The 18539-nt window shown below is 34.6% G+C and overlaps 1 protein-coding gene across 3 annotated transcripts in view; it reads left to right on the top strand.

Moving 5' to 3' along the window:
* Nucleotides 1-18539, top strand: part of mld (molting defective) — a 62850-nt gene that overhangs the window by 35664 nt on the left and 8647 nt on the right. For 2 of the 3 annotated variants that reach the window (XM_017610630.1, XM_017610627.1), the window contains exons 3-4: nt 3920-4090; nt 4294-5127. In XM_017610630.1, coding sequence (XP_017466119.1) covers nt 3920-4090; nt 4294-5127 — 1005 coding nt within the window. The remainder of the gene's footprint in view (nt 1-3919; nt 4091-4293; nt 5128-18539) is intronic. The other variant, XM_017610636.1, reaches the window with a different exon arrangement.

Here is an 18539-nt window from a genome sequence, read left to right as displayed (position 1 = left end):
CCCATAATGTAATATTTAATTTATCTTTTCAATAAAATTTTTTTTTCAAACAGTTTTCAACCGTACTCAAAAATATTTTCTGCTGTGAGCCCCACTAAATGTCTTTCTTTTGACATGCATATTGCAATGGTTACTTTATCTTATCACTTTATCTAAACGGAAATTTCAAAACTGGTGGCAACTCTCTAACAAATGAAGAAAAAATTATTCAAATGGGTCGCGTTTTTGCTTGCTGAATAAACGAAGTTATTATTTTATATACATACATATGTCTATATATCTTCCAATGAATTTGACCGATTTTAATAAAATGTGTATAACAACTTTTCTGGGTACTTCCCTACAATCCTTTAAAATTTCGTTTAAATCCATTCAGTAGTTTTAATGACATGCGCGCACAAAGAAAACCGCAACAGTTTTATTATACTCGTATAAAATGTATGTATATAATATAGTAGATTGCATTTTTTGTGTAGTTTTGTCTACTCAATGCCTTTCTAATTTCAATTTTTTTTTTGTTTTCCCCACAAATCATTGAATGCTTTTGGCGCCTCTGGTGCTTTAACGGCGCCTATTGACTTCGTCTGACACTCACTGCCTGCCGTTTGAGGTCTGTGCAACCACTCTTACATTTTCACCTAACGGAATGATAACAGTAATATATTGAAAATGCAATATGACCACCCATAACATTTAGTATTTGTTTTTTTTTTTTTGGTTTTTAAAAAAATAAACATTTTTCGGTTAACCACAAATGTGAGCGCCATAACTCGCTTTTCGACTTTTAGAACGCCGCCGGCTGTATCATTTATTTACATATCTTTAAAAAAGGTTATACTCCGTCCATAAAATGCATTCAGCTTCAAATGTATCATCAACTTTTCGAGTTGCCTGCCACTTCTACCCCCATGCGCTTTGTATTATCACTTTAAATTCAGCGCTGCTGAATATTAATGTCATCTCTGATTAGATTAAAAAGTAGACAGTTGTTATTGTAATGCTGTAATGCTTGTAAATATACTGCTACTGCGGTGGCCTTGAAAATCAAAGCTGATGTTTCAATTGCCCTTAATGGCGCTCTTAATTGCCACTTATGGAGTCATAAATAAAAAAAAAAAACATTGGCTGGTTGGATGGATGCCTGCCTGGGTGACTGGCTGACTGTCTGACTGTCTGACTGTCTGACTGTCTGACTGTCTGGCTGGCTAACTGACTGGCTGGTTGAGTGAGTGACTGGCTCACTGTCTACCATTGAGCATTATCACTTTGCAGTAATGTAGAGTTTGCTGAAAATTTCCTAATTTGAGTATTTCCGGTTGAATGAATGCTGAATTGTGCTGGGAAATTGAATTACATACACACGAGTACCTACTTATTTGTGGCATGAAAATGTTTATATACTTATAGTGTCCAAATTAGGAAATTAACTCAAATGTGGTAGAATAAATATATTATGGAAAGTGGATGTTAGAGTATACTTAATCAAATTGGCAATATATTGTAGATTTGGCTAATGATATTTGAAAGGTATTAGAGCATCGAAATACTACAAAAGTTTTTGTTTTTTCGAGGTGGCATTTGGCCAAGTTTTTTGGCTTTGTCCCAAACCGACACAAACACAATTGTAGTGCCAAAATAAGATGAAAACGAGTTGTAAGTTGTAGGGCCGGATGCGGAAAATAGTATAACTTCAACCCAAAAACACAATTGTCTATTGGCTTATTGCCAGTTGTATAATAATGTGCCGGATGGCCGTATGTCCTTTGAAATGCTCATTTTAAATGGGTTTCTCCTTAACAGAAGTGTGTAAATATGTACATATACGAATAAAAAACTGATTGTGCAAGTAAGCGATTGTTTTTTACGTCAAATGTAATGGAATAAAATCCAACAAGTGTATGGTTTTGCTAGAATAGTCTTTGTTTTACATGAAAAATGAGCTCAATAAAGGAAACTATATTCGTTCATAAATTGTGCGCAAAAAACCAGAAAATCGGAGTTAAATCACAAAACCATTCCAAAAGCCTTAATACATACAGTGTAAAGTGTTGCAAATTGAACGATAACTTTTGTGCTTAAAATATTTGATGAGAGATTGTGTGCGGAAAGAAAAGTTGGAAAGAATTTGTTTGTACAAGAAAAGGCTCGAGGAGTGGTAGGAAAATAATAATAAGAGAGTTGCCACCTGTTTGAAAATTTCAGTTAAGAAAATTTAATAAAATGAAAATGGCTGTCAAAGGAAAGAGATTTAAGAAGGCTTTGAGTCAAAAATATTTTGTGGCAGGTTGCCACTTGTTTGGAAAATTTAATTTAATTGATAACATAAATTAAATATTGCAATATGGATATCAAACTAAAGAGGTTTTGTAGAGTTTACTGCAAAAAATATGTTTGAGGAGGGTTGCCACCTGCTTTAAAAATTTTATTCAATTAATTAATTGGAAAAATAAATAAAATATTACAATACGGGCATCGAACTTAATAGGTTTACAACCGAAATATTTTTATACCTATTTGAAAATAAATAATGATTAAAAAAACCTTTAAACAAAGTGCAGGATATGTAGAATCGAGTTATACGAGTATATATTAACTAACACCTTATTCATAAAAAAATAAAGTACTATCTATTCATAATGCTCCTCAATTCTATTTTATTTCTTATAAATGCAGCCATAAAAGTTTTAGGAGGAAGTAACAATGCAAAAATACTTTTAAGACATAGTGAAGCACGCCGCCGGGCATTGGCTAGTAAGTAAAATAAACGTATACATCCGCGTAAATTTTAGATAGGGAAGGCCCTGCTCGAAGGCATGCGGGGAAGCCCTTCTTGGGTGAGCCTTCTAGAATGGCTTCACTTAAGAAGGCCTACCTGCGGTTACTTAGCGCTGCCTAGAACGGATAGTCAGTCCTTCAATCGTTGTTGTCAAGCATAACTAACGGTAGGCTCAGGAAATGAGATGTTTCCATGGGGCCGGCCTGGAGACAGAAGGGATGTCGAAATAATCGGCAAGCATGGCTCATTAGTCGTCATCGGAAAATCAGAATGGTATAGCTGATTGATTGGCTATAGTATGGGGAGTTCCGTTGACTAAAAGCAAGGCTGGGACTTCTGGCTTCTGGACAACTTAGTTCAGCAGGCGTTGTACAGACATCTGTTTGACGCTCGAAATAATGTTATAACCCCAATGCGGCACCTATAAAGAAGATAGTGAGGTGGAAAATTTTCAACATCTACGCTTTAGTTGTCCTGATTGCGCGCGAAAAAATTGTATGTGGTTATAGTATTGGATCTCACTGCTGAGAACAATACAATTGGTGAGCTTTTAGAGCTGGAAATCAGTTGCTTGTATAGTTGTATTATATAGAGTAGAGCGATTATCAAATAATCAAATAATCAGTTGCTATTTTCTTTCTCATAGACCAACTTTTAATGGTACTACAAAGGACGGCTTATGATACCCGTAAGTTTGCCTACTTGTTGCAAGCAGCTGCCATCTAACCTGATATATGTATCACATCATAGGCCGCTAACCCCATTCCAAAATATGTATATTTAATGCGAAGCCTTCAAAGCAGCTTTCTTCATTTACTTACACTTTAAACACAAAATAAAGCATCTTACAAAAGCAGTGTTGTCCAAAAACAGCCAAGCGTACGCCAAGCTGCCGAGTCTACTTACTTCAAACGTATAGAAAAGATTTTTCTCTTATAAAGAAAAATACTTTTCCATCGCTTAATTCTTCACCCAGCTCCTCCTCTATGTGTTTATTTAATTATAAGCCTCTTTTTGTGCTACTCACTCCTTTGTCCGTAACATATCATTATTTATGCGCTAGCACTTTTTTTTTTTGCTCCCAAGCTAATAACTAAATTACACTATAACTAATTTGTATGCATTGTTTGTTCTCGCCTGCAGCGATAGATTTGCAACTGGACACCACGCAATTGACGGCCGAGTCGACAACGATGACAACAAATCAGGCGGCGGCAGCGGCTACCGTGGCGGTGTGCGGCAGCAACACATCAACACCAAGTTCAAGCGGCGGCAAACCGCAACGCATACTTTGTTGCCCCGATTGTGATGATCGTAAGTTGAAAAAAATACATACATAAATACTATATAAATAACATATTATACAACAACAACAACAACAACAACAAGAACAACAATCGAACATGAAAATCTGTATTGCGTGTAGAAAATGAATGAAAATTAAATAAAATTATATTAAATGCAAACTAGCTAACTAACTATTTCAATTAACTGCCACTTTTTTCTATTAACAACAGCTTTCAATGCAGACCATTCACATGCGCAGCCATGCGATGCGCTGCAAACGCAACAACTGCAACAGCAACAACACCATTTGCAACAGCAGCAGCAGCAGCAGCAGCAGCAGCAAGAAGAATATCTGCAACAACAGGAGCAGCAGCAGCAGCAGCAGCAGCATGAGCAGTTTGACCAGCAAGAAGAAGAGGAAGAGGAAGAAGAAGAAACTGCCTACGAGCAGCAGCAGCAACAGCAACACGAAGATCAATTACTTGAGCCCGTAGCAAAGAATGCGCCACATGTCACACTCCCCTCGCCAGAACAAACCGAACCCGATTCGACCTCCACCAACAATACAGCAACACTGCGACATTTCCGCAAACGGCGCGCCAGCGCCAAATACGCCAGCATGGCAGCCATGGGTGGTGGGGTGATGAGTGGCGGTGCCGGTGGTGGTAATTCAAATGCCTCCGAAGATGAGTTGCTGCTGATGGAGCGCGTCTTACGCAACAGTCACAATTGCCTCTTCTGCGATGCGCGTTTCACCAACGATATTGCGCTGCGCAAACATCATCAGCTGGCGCATAGCAATCAAGCTTCAATGCCGTTTGTATGCTCGATCTGTAAGCGCGGTTTTCGCATGCGCACCGCTCTGCAGCGACACATGGAGACGCACGACAGCGAGGGCAGACCGTATGAGTGTACGTTGTGTCATGTACGCTTTCCGCGCCCATCTCAACTCACGCTGCACAAATTGACGGTGCATTTTCTACGCAAGCCACACGCTTGCGAGGAATGTGGCAAGCAATTTGGCACGGAGGGTGCACTAAAGACGCATTGCAAGTTTCATGCAGGTAGGTGCTTTCGACGCAGTCTGCGTACGGTATTTATGTATTGTGGTAGCTTAAAAGCTGCCAGCGCCTAACTGAGCTGGCTGGCTGGCTGGCAGCGTAGGTTCAGTTGGTTGGCTGGCAGCGTTTTGCTTGGTTAATAAATAATACTACCCTATTAAATAAAAAAAAAACAATCCGTTAACAATGTACATACAACAACATTCATACACATAACCCTTAAACTCCTCTTATAGTAATGGCGCGGCGGTTAAATTAACGCATACTATTTTAAGCCAGCAAATGAAGCCGCCGCCAATTTCCTACATTTTTTTTTAATTTTCTTTATAATTTTGCCTTGTGGTGACGTGTGGGAGTTATGCTCAAGTCGTTAAATGATCAGTGTGCTTTTAGTGCCGTGTATTAGTACTAAGTACTCTTTTAGTACTATTTTTAGTAATTATCTACTACATATTCTACTTGTTTTCCTACTCCTCTACTATGACTATTATGGAAGATTGCGTCTACTAATACTATGTATAACTGTTACTGCTATCCCACTACTATTCTGCTGTCATACTCGAACTACAGTTTTACTGTCATACTACCCCTATTCTGCTTTGACACTACTACGCTATTACGCTACTATTTAACAACTAAAATAGTTGTACTATTATACTACTATTTTACTACAAACGAACTGCTATTCTACCATCATTCTACTAATAACTACGATTACGGTACCATATTTCAACTACCATTTTACAACTAGCCAAGGTACTATTCGACTACCATTGCGCTCCCATTATTCTTCTATTATACTCAAACTACTATTTAACTATCATACTTCCTCGAGTCCACTTTGACACTAACCTCCTGATACTGTTCTAGAACTAACGAAGTGTTACTCTACCACCATTCTACTGCTACTTATTCCTACTACTATTCTGCTATCATACTCGAACCATATCTACTACTTTTACTATCTATGGAACTATTTTTAGTATCATACATCTATTATTCTAAGTAGAATAGACTTTGACACTTTTGCCATTACGCTACCATTTTCCTACTAACGAACTGCTGCTATTCTACTACCCTTCTACTACGAATCCACTCCCATTCTACTGCTCTTTTACTACCAACCTACTATTACTACTAGTACTAATACGACACTTCTACTGCAATTCCTACTCTACTTTCTTTACAATTCCAGCTTCTCTTTCCCCCCTCATTCTCTTCTGCCTCTGCGGCAACAGTACACTACTCCCTTTTTATTGCGCCACCGTCACTGCCGTCGCGTTGCATGCATGCTCCAGTTGAGTTAATGCGCGAATCGCTCTGGCTACGCGCAATTTGCGACAAATTTTTATTGTTGTTTTAGTGTCTTTTTTGTTTTGTTAACGACAAATACTTATTTACATTTATTTTTTTTTTCAAGACTAGCAAACACTTTTTATCTCATTGTAAGTGTGCCGCTTTTTTTTACACAACTGATTGCTTCGTTGCGTTTTTACGCTAGCGAGTATGTTTGTTTCAAAAACATTTTTTTTTTCTGTTTTTTCTTATTTGCGCTTAAGTATTATGCTTTTGTTGCTTTAACATAGAAAATTTAAAAGCTACAAGTACATTGAACTGTCGTATCTCATTTATTTCATACATAATACACACTCAACGCATAATTATTTCGCTATTTACTTGACAACACATGCCGCTTAGCGGAAGTGTATATACATACCTACAAACAGCGGTACTGAAAATAGAACCCAAAAAAAAAGACCGCTAAGAAAAGAATATTCTCAATGCGCGTGTATGTTGCGCGGCATACGAGCCTTATAATTGCCTGCCTAATGGCCTAATGAAAATGCGGTAATCGCTAGCTGCGTGTGCCACCCGCATACATAAGCTAGTACTACTATCTTCGTCATAGCGCCAGCGCTACCGTAATATGTATTTATGCACCTCTTCCGTTCAGTCGCAGCACTCTTTTTTTTTTTACCTTTTTTTTTAATTATTTTAATTCCTTCATGCTTTCTCGCTTTTATGTCACTCACTGATCGTCTAAAAACATTTGCCAACGCTTTCGTCTTAATAGAGTTGTCGTATCTCCCCTAATGTTGTAGATACACAATGCTCTTGGCGTGACTTCAACGAACAGTAGTGGCACTGCAATTTTTAGCTTTTAACTATTAAAGTTTATTTAATGACTCTTAAATTACTTTGGAAAGTTATTTTTGATTAATGCGCCTACGTAAACACTTTACGCTTAGCTGAACTAAAGTGCTTTGCCGGAGAACCATATGTATGTACATCCAAAGCATTGGCATAGAATCCAATTTTCATGTATACAGTTATAGCGATAGCTGCCTTCTCTACAAAGTTGGCTTCTCTTTGCTAACAATCTTTCGGTGCCTTATTAGCCCAATCGTATTAAATAGTAGGGAGAGCACAACTTTTCGAAATATGTAGGCGTATGAAGAAATTGAGCAGGCGAGCAAATCTTTATATTATAATGAATGTTTCTGATAAACATAACTCAGTTTCAGTAGAAACCATTTAATTAGTAGGCAGATTCTATGAAAAAGTATTCATCATCTTCTCTGAATATAATTCGGAGAAGTCAACTCTCTAACTACAGTATTACCCGCTTAATTAGGCTTAATTATCGCGTGAATTCCATAAAACATCATCGCTAAATTGCCCGAATTATTGTTTAAAATAAGCTTACCAAAAATCTTTCTACTTTGATGTTTAGAATGAAAGCTTTTTTTTGGAAGTTGTCTGCTAAAAATACTTAAAGCTTTCTAGTAAAAGAAACTTGCGCTGGAAGCTCATACAAGTTTTTGCTCAAACAGTAGAAATATAAGCTTTCCTCGTATTTTTTATGATGAAATGATACAAGTCAAAATGAAAGCTTTCTAGTAACAACAAATGATTCGAAAACCTCCTTAAAAATTTACTTAAATAGTAAACTGAAAGCTTTTTTGGTGAATGCAGCGTTTTATTCTTTGAAAATAGTGAAAGCTCGCCCGAGAGACTTGAATAGGAAAAGCTTTCTGGTAAGCGAAATTTGCCCTTAACTTGCTTTCAAGTAATTCAAGTCAGTGAATTCAAACTTGCATCTACTCAGTTTCTCTGGTTTAGGCAGAGCGTAACATCGCTCTCTATCCAACTGTGCTTAAGTGACAATTGGAAAAAGCTATTACTCTCGGAAAAGCTCTTTTAAACTTTTTATACATTTTGTATAGGTGCGTGTAGAGTAAAAGCTCGCTGCGCCCATTGCTGCTCTATGTTCTTCATCACAAAGGCCTCTCCCGAGCTGTCTTTATACATGTGTATGTATATATGTTATAGTCGTATCTGATTTAGCGTTAAATGGCCTTGCCTGCGTCTGCACAATTTTTGATTTTTTTTGTATATTTTGTACAGTCTAAAATCTCTCTTTACCGATTACTGCTTTAGACCAGTAATATACTTCTTCAGCTTCTTTAAGCTATGTGTATATAGACCAATCACTATTGAAACATATGCGGCGGGTGCAGCTTTTTAAAGCTTTATATAGATTTTATATGGACAGTGCTCAGTTGCTGATATAGAAAAGTAGTATGCACTTAGAATTTACGTGCTCTATTGCCATCACTTATTCAGACATTCTTGCTTTGATGCAAGAAAGCTTTTTTGAAAGCTTATTAGAAAACTTACGTTTCACATTTCGGTGACTACTCCGCTTCTTAAGCAATTCAAGCATCCTATTGCAGGTCAAAGCTTTTATGAAAGCTTTTTCAAAAATATTTGTTTTTAATTAAGCTTTTTTTTTTAATAAGGGCGCTCCTGTAAGCTTATAATGATATTATTTTATATGTTAATTTTTTATCCATGTTGACCAGGCAGCTTAAGAAAGCTCTGCTAGCGTGCCTATTAAGTGGTCTACTTTGTTATCTATGATTTCACATAAAAAAAATTTTTTCTTGTTTTTTTTTCTAAAATGCAAACATATTAAACTTCATTTTCACATTAGGCATTCATTAACAGTCAACTATATATTTCATACACAAGCATACATTCAAACACAAACGAATTGCATAAACAATTATATATTATAGTAAAAAATCTTTCTATACTTCTCTATCTCTGTTCTCCTATCCTTTCACGCGAAACAGCATCAAATCAGGCTGCTTACTAAATAGCTTTTTTCTGCGAATAACTTTGAAGGTAAAAAAAAAAAAATGCTTTAATTTTTCTAACACCCAGCATTTGATTGCACAATTTGAATACATTCGTTGTTTACGCGTTCCACCAAAGAAGTGAAAGAAAGTCAAGCACATTGTCACACTTCAATGCAAATTTTGTTGACAACACCAAAATGTTTGTAAATTTTGTTACCCTGTTTTTGAATGCTGCGTGGAATTGCAATGTTTTTTTTTTTAGTCTACTTTTTTTTATGAAATATTTAATTTAATTATTTTTTTTTTGCTGCGTGGTTTATACAAACCATGCGTTCAATACCTAACTTTTCACACTTGCCACACAAAAAGCAACAAAAAAAAACAAGAAAAGAAAAAATACAAATGTACATCATACTTTGTAATGCTGTAATTCAATTATCAATTTGCCGTATCAAATAGCCATTTATTTTGCACCCGAACACCCATTAACCATGGTTCACCCCTTTTACGACGCACTCTAACCTACATACATATATACGACCCCCTCAGGCAGCAAATAAGAGCAAATAAGATATATTATTTTCTTATTACTTCAAAATAGAAAAATTATGTGTAGTTACATATATACTAAGGCATACATACATCCATACATACAAGCGAGTTATTCAAATACACATTTATACATGCAACCATGTCTATGTCCGTGGCTCGCCTGAGGCTATAAGTTATTGGGCTGCAATAAAACCCTCTTCTATATAACAAAGGACCAACTGTAAATATGCATATGCTCGACTACCTTTAAAAAGTGAAGCATACTCGTACGCATACACATACATACATAAATATGTCCATAAGGACGAAATGTTGACGCCCTCCCGAAAACAGGAGTGAGTGTGCATAATAAAGTGCCTCCTTTGCTTGTGGTGTTTGTTGCAAACACTTGAGAGATTACTTAGATATGTAGATATATATGTGCATATGAAAGTGTTTGTGGCTTTTAGCCCAGTAAAAAATGGGATCATCTAAAGATCGCTCCTTTGCGCACAGTTTTTAACATTGTTTTTGTATGTCCTTACGTTATGTTTTGCGGGATAATTTCGGTACTAGTTCGATACTAATTCAAGCCTTTTGCTGGTCTGCTTCGGGACTTCGGGAGTTCAAGACTTTTCCGAGTCTAATTTAGGAGGGTTTTCGGACTTTTTTCGGTCGTTCTTTTTTGGGATAATTTCGTAACTACCTCAGGACTTTCTTGAAACTAGTTCGGGACCATTTTAGGTCTACCTTTTTCGGTATAATTTCGAGACTAATTCGTGAAACATTCAAATTTCTTCAGTACCCAGTACTTTGCGCCCCTTTTGCTGGGAGCTTCGTACTGCATATGTACATAAATATAAATTACCTGCTGCGGAATGTTTACATATGTATGTATGTATGTATGTATGTATGTATGCATGTAAGCGTTGGCGGGTAATTTATGTAAATGCGAATTAGTGTAAAAGTATGTGCATATTTGTGAACACGCCCTACAGGCTCAGATAAGGACATACTTACTTACCCACTTAGAAACATACATACATACATACATACATACATACATACATACATACATACACACGTCGCACACGTACATTTGTACTACACTGAATTGATGCGTTGCAACCCGATATATCCTTGTTGTGTGCTTGTTTCACAAATTTTTGGCGTTTGAAGTAGTTTTTTTTGTTTATTATTATTTTTTTCCTGTGTTTTCCTTCTTGCATAATTTCTTTTTGTTTCTTCCTTTTTGGAGTTTTTTGTTTATGCGCATTTTCATTCACTTGTTCGCCCAACTGAATATAAATCAGTTTTATGGTCCTTTTTTTTTATTTACGGTAGCTACAAAATAATAAGAAATTACCGACGCGTAGCACATTATAATTTTTTTGTACCGTTTTTTAGGTGATTCAACGCTTAAGTGGCTGGTGTGTGTGTGTGTGTGCTCTTTTGAGTTCTTGTAAACACTTAACTAAATATGATTAGGTAAGCGCTTAACCTGGTTGGGAAATACATATAGGAAACGGTACTTGCGGAATATTCAGCGAAAAGAGTTGAATGAAACTTAGTTGAGATGAATAGAAATGTTATACATATATGTGTGGGTAGATGATGAAATACTGTTAGATTAGGTTAGGTCAAGAAATGAAATGAGAGTAGAACTTCACACAAAGCTTTTCAAGCGGCCAGCGCTTTTGGAAGATTTGGAATGGCATTCAAGCTTTACTACATTACGCACACGGCACAGTTATAGTGCCAGCCATACTTTCATAAATGTAGAGAGTTGATCTGGTGGCACGACATGTCCTGATCCTGGCCAACGGCAGCTAGTAAGCTTTTAGCTCGTTTGATATTCTTATAGGAAATTCAACTGATTCCAGCGCAGGGACCTTAACGCAAGCGTTTTTCATGTCCCAAGTTCAAACATTTCGGCAGGATATTTCAGAATGCAACCGTTTCACTCTCTATCATGTATATACTAAAACTTCATTAAAACCCCTCAGGGGGTAATAGGTTTGCGAGTGTGTGTTGTTTGAAAATGGCAAAATTTTCAAATTTGCTAAATACTTGTCGCAAACTAATCGAACCAAACAACCAACGCCTGTGTGCTTAAGGTTAGTTCTCACTACAAGTATCATATTTTGACGAAAAAACTTTAAGATTTTTTCTTTCTAAACTTTTTTTCAATAATCCTTGTAGAAAGTCTTACACCTTTTAACATTTGTAATCTAGGATGTTGAAAAACCACTCTGATGGTCCCATTCGATTTTTGTCTGTAATCATAAAACTTTAAAATCGTTTTTTGATTAGAGTAACATAATAATTTTTCCAAGTTCCCACCGATGTACAATTGAGCGCATGTCAATAAACAATGGCGATGCTATTACCATACAAACTCAAAAGATGCCCACTTTTTCTTTATTTTTTGATTTACATACATATTTGTATGTATTCAATTTGCATTAGTTTTATTTTAGTATTGCACCAGCATATTTTGATTTTACATTAAAAAACTAATCCGGCACCAATCTCATTGGCACTTAAATTTAACTGCAGTTCTGCTTGGTTATGAATATTAATTTTAATTTATTTTAGTTGCACGACTATCGCTTATCAAATATTTAAGTTATTATTCGTAATATTGAAAGCATATCAGAAAAAAGTCTAATTAAATTAAACCTCGTTTTAAGCTCTAATATTTTTTCGTAATTTGCCAAATTATTTATAAAACTACTAATTAGAATAATGGTTAAAAATATTACTTATGTAAATACTATTGGCTTTATAAATTTACATTTTCATATATTTTTCAATTTATAAACAATTTATAATTTTATTAAAGCTACTTTATTTTTTATAAATAAGGCAATATAAGTTTAAATAAATAGTTAAAATTGTATATACCAAACATTAAATTCAAAAGCAAATGCGTACATCTAAAAAAAAAAAATAATAAATTTGCTAAACTGAATGAGGGAAAATACTAAGCCAAATGTGGCTACAAGCTCAAAAATTAAAATACATTTTTTTTTTATTTTATATTTGTTTTCTCAATTTATAAAACAAAAAAAAAAATGCTTAAAGATTAAATATAATTCGCAAGACCGACATTTTTAAAATAACTGGCATTAAAATTTCAAACTCAAACTTTACTAAAACTAAAAAAAAACTGTCTTAAATCGTAAAACAGGGCGGACGTACAGCCAAAAAAAAACAGTTAATCAGCATCTCAAAAACAAAAAATGTAACCCTATAATGCCGGTTTTTACAATTAAAAGGCCTACTTGATATTCCAATAGTTTCATGCGAAAAATCCGATTGATTCCTTTTCCTAAGTGGTAAAAAAAATTTCAAAAACACAATTTAAAAAAAAAATAATCCAAACATTTTGAGTTTCAAAACCAATTTAATTTATAATCAATAATAATATATACATCAACATATTTTAAACAAATTATTTCTCCATTAAATTAAATTTAAAGTCTTAAATGGCGCATAGTGTCACGCTGCCGTGTAGCCAGACTCTTGTGGCCCTTATACAACCTCAAAAGAACACACAAACTTTTGAATATTCCAGACCTGAAGTTTGGAGGTTTGTATCGCTTCTTACTGGGCATTTGGCAGATTAGCACCCACGCCAGTATTATGAAGCTGCAGGCACGAAAGCGAACAGGCACCAGTAGACCTTCTTCTTTATAGTTGCCCACCTTTAATTTATATAATTCATATAATTTTTAAGTTTAAGAGGAGAGAGAAAACAGTTAAAAAAATAGACGTTTTTTTGGGGATGCACCCTAATGTACATATACATGCCACTAAAAATCTAGTCTAAAACATTAAGGTTATGCATATGACGTGATAAACTGACGATAAAAGTGATAAAATCATAAATTCCATAAAAAATTATAATTTTAGCACGTTTATCTGCCGCTTCTGACGTTAGATGAATACTTTTATTGAAAAAAATGTAAACACAAAAAAAAAAAATTACTGCTAACATACAATAAATTTTATTTTTTTTTTAACTGCAACTAAACGGAAGGACTTATAATTTGGTAAATAAACAAAACACAATTTAATAAAAAAGTTAAACAAATTAAAAAAAAGTATTGCTTTCTAATTCGCTTATTTAAACACAAAATAAACTAAAAAACACTATTTCTTCTATTAAAACTAAAAACAAAAACGGCTTAGGAGCGAATTTTTAACTCTAAATATAATTTTGGAACTCATTTTTAATTCGCTTTTTATAAACAAATTATTTAAAAACAACTTAAAATGTCATAATAAATAAATCTAAAACTTTACCAAGAACTTGGCTCATTAAAAACCGATGATTAAAATTTCTAAAAAAAAATATTTAACACCAGCCAAATAAAAAACAACAACATGCTATTTGCCTTCCAAAAAAAAAAAAAAAACGCAATACCAAAAAAGATGCCCACCTAACTATTGTATTTCGAATTCTTGCAAACACTTTTCCCCCTATGCTTTGCAGCGCCCAGCGTTGAATGTGATGTGTGCAAGCGAAAATTTTTTCTCAAGAAAGATCTGCGCAAACATATGCGCATACATACCGGTGAACGTTTTTACAAATGTGACTTCTGTGGTTCCTCGTTTATGCACCACACGCGTCTAAAGGGTAATATTCACACATATATAATTATACATATACAGTTTAGTTACAGTCTGTTCAACAAGAAGGTAGGCGAGGTTTTTGATGGTAAATTAAAAGTCATTTCTTTCTCTTTTCATCGGCACCATTGTTACCATAAAAAGATCTAAAATAATCGTATGCTGCTGCAGCAAAAGTTATAAAAAAAAGTTGAAAAAAAACCGTTGAGAGATTGCTGGCGCTGTATAAAGAGTCGAAAAACGTTGATGATCTTCCAGAACGCGAGAAAACGCGAGCGACGCTCTGTAACGAGGACAAAGTGATTGTGTGAAGGAATTTATTTAGGCGTCATCCGCAACTGCGCCTTCGTGAAGCCAGGGCCAAACTTACGGGGAGAGGGATTTACAGTCAGCGCCAAAAATATGCACACCCCGACGTTTTGACGATTTTATTTATTTATATTTTCCATTATCAATACTGCTGGCGGTTATTACACCCTAAATTTTGAACACAAACAAATCAATATACACCCGAAACTAATATAGTAAAACTACGTTTTCAGTTTATGATGTGAGATTTTTTCTAAATATGATTTTTTCAAAAAATTATTTAAAAAGTTCAATGCATTGTAGAATAACATTATGGGTGTCAAATAAAACAGAAAGTTATGTATAATTGAAAAAGATAAAAAAAAATTTGGTGCACAAGGACGAATAGGTATTGAAAATATAATTTTAAAAATGTATCCTTGAATATCCTTCAAAATTTACAATATTTATCTCAGAAAAAATAATTTTTTGAGGATATTTTTAACTTTAAACACATTTTCAATATCTATTCTTCCTTGTGAAGCAAATAATTTTTTTTATTTTCAATTTTAAAGAATTTGCGCTCTCATTTGACAACCATCCTTACATTCTACATTCTACAAAAAAATACAATATTTTTTTTATATTAATCATATCGAAGTTTCAAAGTATGTTCGGTTACTCACAAAATTGAGCGTACGGCTCTTTCTCTATTTATAAAAAAATTCAGGTATGCAGTTTTGTTATAGCCCATTAAATTTTAGTATAATATTGTGCAAATTTCAAATGTCTAAAAATTCGTGATGATTTCTGAATTTTTTTTTTGCTGACTGTCCTACGCATTTTTTTCATATAAAATATAAATTCTGAAAATATTTTATATGTCAAAAAATGCGTAGGACAGTTAACAAAAAAATTTTCAAAAATCATCGCTAATTTCTAGACATTTGAAATTTGCACAATATTATACTAAAATTTAATGGGCTACAAAACTGCATGCCAGATTTTTTTGTTTTAGAACTTTGTATTAAAACGTTTGCAATTTTGCTGAAACTTTGCAAATTTTTCCTAATTTTCGTAGACAGCTTCATTCTTGGATTTGAATGGGGTTTGCTAAAATATAAGCCATATATACAAAATGCATAAAAAAATTTAAGAAGTAAACATTGCGAATTTTAACAAAAAAGAGCCGTATGCTCAATTGTGTGAATAACAGTATGTACTTAAAAAAAAAAAAATCTAGACGTAAGAGCGAAATGCCAAAAAACTTAATTTTACTATAGGTACTGGGCCACTAAATAGTTTCGCGACTATATTGACTGTGTCGTGTGTTTTGAATTGTTTTGGTTTTTGTCACACAGTGTTATACATTTTATTAATAGATTGCGCCATTGCATTTGACTTGTATATTGATGAAAAAAATTTGAAAAAAAATGCCTTGATAATTTTCGAAAAAACCTCGTCTCCTTTCTTGTTGTACAGACTGTATATTTTTGAAAATATAAACCATTTAATATCACTTACAAACATACATATGCACAAACATCTTTATCTACATACATATATATTTACATATATATTCATAAGCTCTTTATACATAATTAATATATAAGCATACTTAGTAATAAGTCTATATGCACATACTGTACATTTGTATTTTATATTTGTGTTTTGTATAGTTGGAAGCATGCTTGCTAAGACTTGGAGTACACGTATTTAATTAAATTAAGTTTTGTTTTCATAGATACATACTTGACTTTGGTTGACTGCATGGCTGAATGCCTCCTATGCACGGCCTATTGACAAAGCATGAGCCTATTGACAAAGTATGCAAACCTACATATGTATGTACATACCTATGCACATATTATTATAACCACAGAGAAATAAATAAACGCCTATGAATGTATGCTTTTAACTTGAGTGAGCGTCGTGTGCTGGTGTGTGCTTGTGTGCTTATGTGCGCCCATCATCATTGTATTTATTTAAATGCTGTATTTACTGTACTTAAGTTAAATGTGCTTTTTGTGAGGACCTTTTTAAGCAGCAATTCAAGCATTCATATACATACATACATATGTATGTACATTCATATGTACAAAGGTACACAATAAGGAGACAAACAAAAACCGCAGCGCAGCAAAGAAAATGTGCTGCTGACAGACAGGCGAATCGACAGATAGATTGAAGCACACAGACACATTGCTGCGCTCAAATAAGAAACAAAGCGTGGATTATGCTATGCGACCCAAACCAACTAACCAGGCAACCAACTGTCCGACCAAGCGTCCCGACATTTAGTCAGCTGCAGGATGAGCTTACCTCTTGAAAGTCATATATGTATGTATGTATTTAGTCATATGTATAGTTAGTGTGCTATAGCAGCGCGACCTTTTTGTTTTGTAAGCTTCGTTAACTTTGTGCTACTTTTTTTTTTTGTTTTACACTGTCTGTGTCAGTTAGATTTGACTAACTGCTTGCTTGCTTGCTGCCTGCGCGGACAGTGTCGAACAGATGCACTGACGAAAGTTGTTGCTGATGGATAGTCTGGTCGCTCGCTCGTCCTTGGTTGATTGGTTGGTTGGTTGTTTGGTTGTTTGACTGTTTGGTTGAAGGCATTTGTACCTCTTGGACAGGAGGCAGTCACTCACTCATTTGGACGCAAATGGTGTTTGTGGTTAAACAATTGCGTGGACGACGTCTTTCAACTTTGCCTGGAAGTTTTGAAGGTTTTTAATTGTTTTTGTTTTCGTTACGAGTCGTATTTGCTCACGTCAAAGCGCGTGAAGAAGTCAAGAAATAATATTGTCAGTGGTGTGGGGGTTTTGTTTTTTTTTTTTGTTGTAGAAAGTGTTGATTACTATTTGGTTGCATAGTACCTACTTTGTTGAATAACCGCGGAGCGCTGCCTGTTTCTATCTTCTGCTATACAATTTTTGTTTTTAAGTCACGTATTATTTAAAAGTTTGATTTCATTTTGATGATAATTTGTTGCTAATTTGTTGCTTTTACTATTAGCAAAGTTGGAATGGTTTTTGCACTGAAGTTACATCCTTGGCAAGAGTTTTTAATTGATTTTTCGAAATCAATGTTGATGGGTGCGCTATTAATTTCATTGTTTCGAAAGCGGGGAGCTTTTAAAAGAGTTCACTCGAAGGCCAGGAGGTTTCCACATACATTCATGACCAACATGATTCTCTAGCGTGTCCTGGTTTGTCCTTGTAGTAGAGCTTTCCCAGAGATAACTGGGCTCTCAGAAAAGTGGTCCCCAAAAAATTTTAGGCGTTTTCCTCGGATGCTATCCCCGCCTCATCTCTACAGCTTCTGCAGAGATCGTTATACGGGGCTCCAAATTCTTTTTGTAAATATTTACCCAGTCGCAAATAAAAAATTTGCTCTGAAATTAATAATTACCCGTAGTAGTTGTTAGACTAGGTTTCAATTGAGAAGAACCCGTTCCGAAATAGCTGGAATTTCGATGTGGTTTCTGTGCGATTTAAAAATTTTTTACATCCACATACATACATAAATCCAGAGCAGTTTTTCCACTTAAATTGCCTAACTTTGGTAATCATTCTATTCAATTCATTGAATGAGGTATCGATTTATGCAAAAATAAATGTACTTTGAAATAAATACTACATATTGGGCAACTTTCACAAAAATTTTTAGAAATTAGCTTTAGTCGAACTTGAAAAAAAAATCAGAAGAATAGGTCTATAAATCTTCTTTTCAAAGCAGATTTGGTTTTTAAAAAATCAGATGAAAAATACTAAAGCTGTTAAAAATAAGTGCATCAAGTATAACTTTTTT

The sequence above is a fragment of the Rhagoletis zephyria genome, unplaced genomic scaffold (assembly GCF_001687245.7).
Source record: "Rhagoletis zephyria isolate East Lansing unplaced genomic scaffold, Rhagoletis_zephyria_1.1 Rzeph_scaffold_00012, whole genome shotgun sequence".
NCBI lineage: Eukaryota > Metazoa > Arthropoda > Insecta > Diptera > Tephritidae > Rhagoletis > Rhagoletis zephyria.
This window is presented reverse-complemented; position numbering and strand designations above follow the sequence as displayed.